The sequence below is a fragment of the Acanthamoeba castellanii genome (genome assembly GCF_000313135.1).
Source record: "Acanthamoeba castellanii str. Neff unplaced genomic scaffold scf7180000084632, whole genome shotgun sequence".
Taxonomy (NCBI): domain Eukaryota; phylum Discosea; order Longamoebia; family Acanthamoebidae; genus Acanthamoeba; species Acanthamoeba castellanii.
In genome coordinates, this window is record NW_004457730.1 from 36,678 (window position 1) to 38,312 (window position 1,635).

The window sequence follows — 1,635 nt, forward strand, 5'->3', positions numbered from 1 at the left end:
TTGATCACGCCGTGGAACAGGAAGCCGCAGGCGTTTGACCCCAGCCTCACACTCCAATGTGCAACCGAGAGCACACGCCTCTACATTGATTGACACCAAACCCACTGTATTTGTGCTAACAACTTTTTTCATTGCTGCTGGGGACATAATGGGATCTTGTTGTGAACCTTGGTGGCGGCGTTGAGGAAGCGGAGGGCTACGATCCGGTGCTGGGAATCAACCAGGGCATTGAGGGAAGAAGTGACAGCCAAACTGTTCATAAGCATCCAAGAACTCCAAGCCCACGAGTCTATCTTCATGGTCCAAGTCCACAAAGATGTCACAGCCATTAAACTCTTCTAGATCTTGTTGATAAATGAGACCAGGATAGATCTCTACAAGTTGGACATAGGCAATGTCAGCATCTGCTGAGTATCTCAACATCACTTGGTGCCACCTGCCAAACACAAACCATGATGAGCAGGTTTTAGAAAAGTGTTGTGTTGTTGTTCACCTCTACGCACCAATGCTCTTGCTTGCCTGAGAGGTACACTATTTCTGTTTGAACCAACTCAATAAGAGGCCTGCCCTGTGGTTGTGTGGAGGCAACCTCCATGCTGTGTACTGGCCGAGGCAGAGACTACAGCAGAATTCCCCTGTGAGGATTTTCCTTTGTTGGGCTGCTTGCGCTGGAGAGTACTGCCTTCAAGCGGTTGCGAGACCTCCCTACTGCGTATTCACCAAAGCAGAAACAGAACGCATTTTTCCTTTTGAGTAAGCTGGCAAATGTTTGTTGTTGAGACATCTTTGTTGTTGCCCCGGGTGGAGGACCAATAAATAGAGGAGGAAGCAGTGGGTGTGGTGTATGTATATGTACATCGCCTGCGGATCCGCTCAGCGCGGCCAAGGTAGCTCTCACCGTGGCCGTGCAGGTGGCAGTACGTGCGAATGTGGTGTGCACTCTTGAATCATTGGCCGGCCGCCAGTGGAGAGAGCAGGTCGACGACACACTCGTAGGTCAGGAACATGATTGCCGCATTGGGAATGACCTGTGCAGAAAGGAGAAAACGTGAGTTCAGCTGCGTGCGTGGGGCGTGTCGTGTCGGTGGTCGTGTCGGTGGTCGTGTCGTTGGTCGTGTGTGGTGTGTCAATGATAAGGTGACATGCGATGACGGTACCTTAAGAAGATGAGGTCCAAGTCCGCCGTAGAGGCCGGCCACGCCCTCTTCCTTGGCAATGAGCCTGACGGCCTGCACCAGGCCCGTGTACCTCCGCTCCTTGCCCCGCTGCTCTCGGAACCGCGTCCGGAGCACCTCGTGCGGGTACGTGATGACCGACGCAATGCCCTTCGCGCCCGACGCGATTCCCAGGTACTCCACCGGCGAGAGTCCTTGCTCTGTCGCACCCCACAAGTGAACAATTGCGGAAAGAATGAAAGTCAGCACTCGCGCCGCGTCAAGCGAGAATAAAGAACGAAGAACGAAGGTGGTGGTGGAGACGCGTTACCGCGAGATGATCGGTGCGTTCGGGAGAGGAGGAGCTTCTTGCCCTTTTCGTACAGACTGAACTGGATGGCCAGTCCTGCCATGCCTGTGGTCGATCGACGCACGTACAGATCATCATGATGTGAGTCACACTTTGCGTTTGCGTTTGCGA

The 1,635-nt window shown here is 53.5% G+C and overlaps 2 protein-coding genes across 2 annotated transcripts in view; one reads left to right on the plus strand and one right to left on the minus strand.

Annotated features, from left to right (window-relative positions):
• ACA1_084920 (phospholipase, putative) overlaps window positions 1–38 on the plus strand; it is a gene marked incomplete at both ends in the record, with an annotated part of 1,751 nt that extends 1,713 nt beyond the window's left edge. The window contains one exon of the mRNA XM_004358191.1: window positions 31–38. Within this exon, the coding sequence (XP_004358248.1) occupies window positions 31–38 (8 nt within the window). The remainder of the gene's footprint in view (window positions 1–30) is intronic.
• A 909-nt stretch (window positions 39–947) lies between these two features.
• Window positions 948–1,567, minus strand: ACA1_084930 (carrier superfamily protein; the record flags this gene model as incomplete). Its single annotated transcript, XM_004358192.1, has 3 exons — window positions 948–1,028; window positions 1,158–1,375; window positions 1,486–1,567. 3 exons carry the CDS (start codon window positions 1,565–1,567, stop codon window positions 948–950), a joined length of 381 nt encoding a protein of 126 aa, XP_004358249.1.
• Window positions 1,568–1,635: the final 68 nt, after the last annotated feature.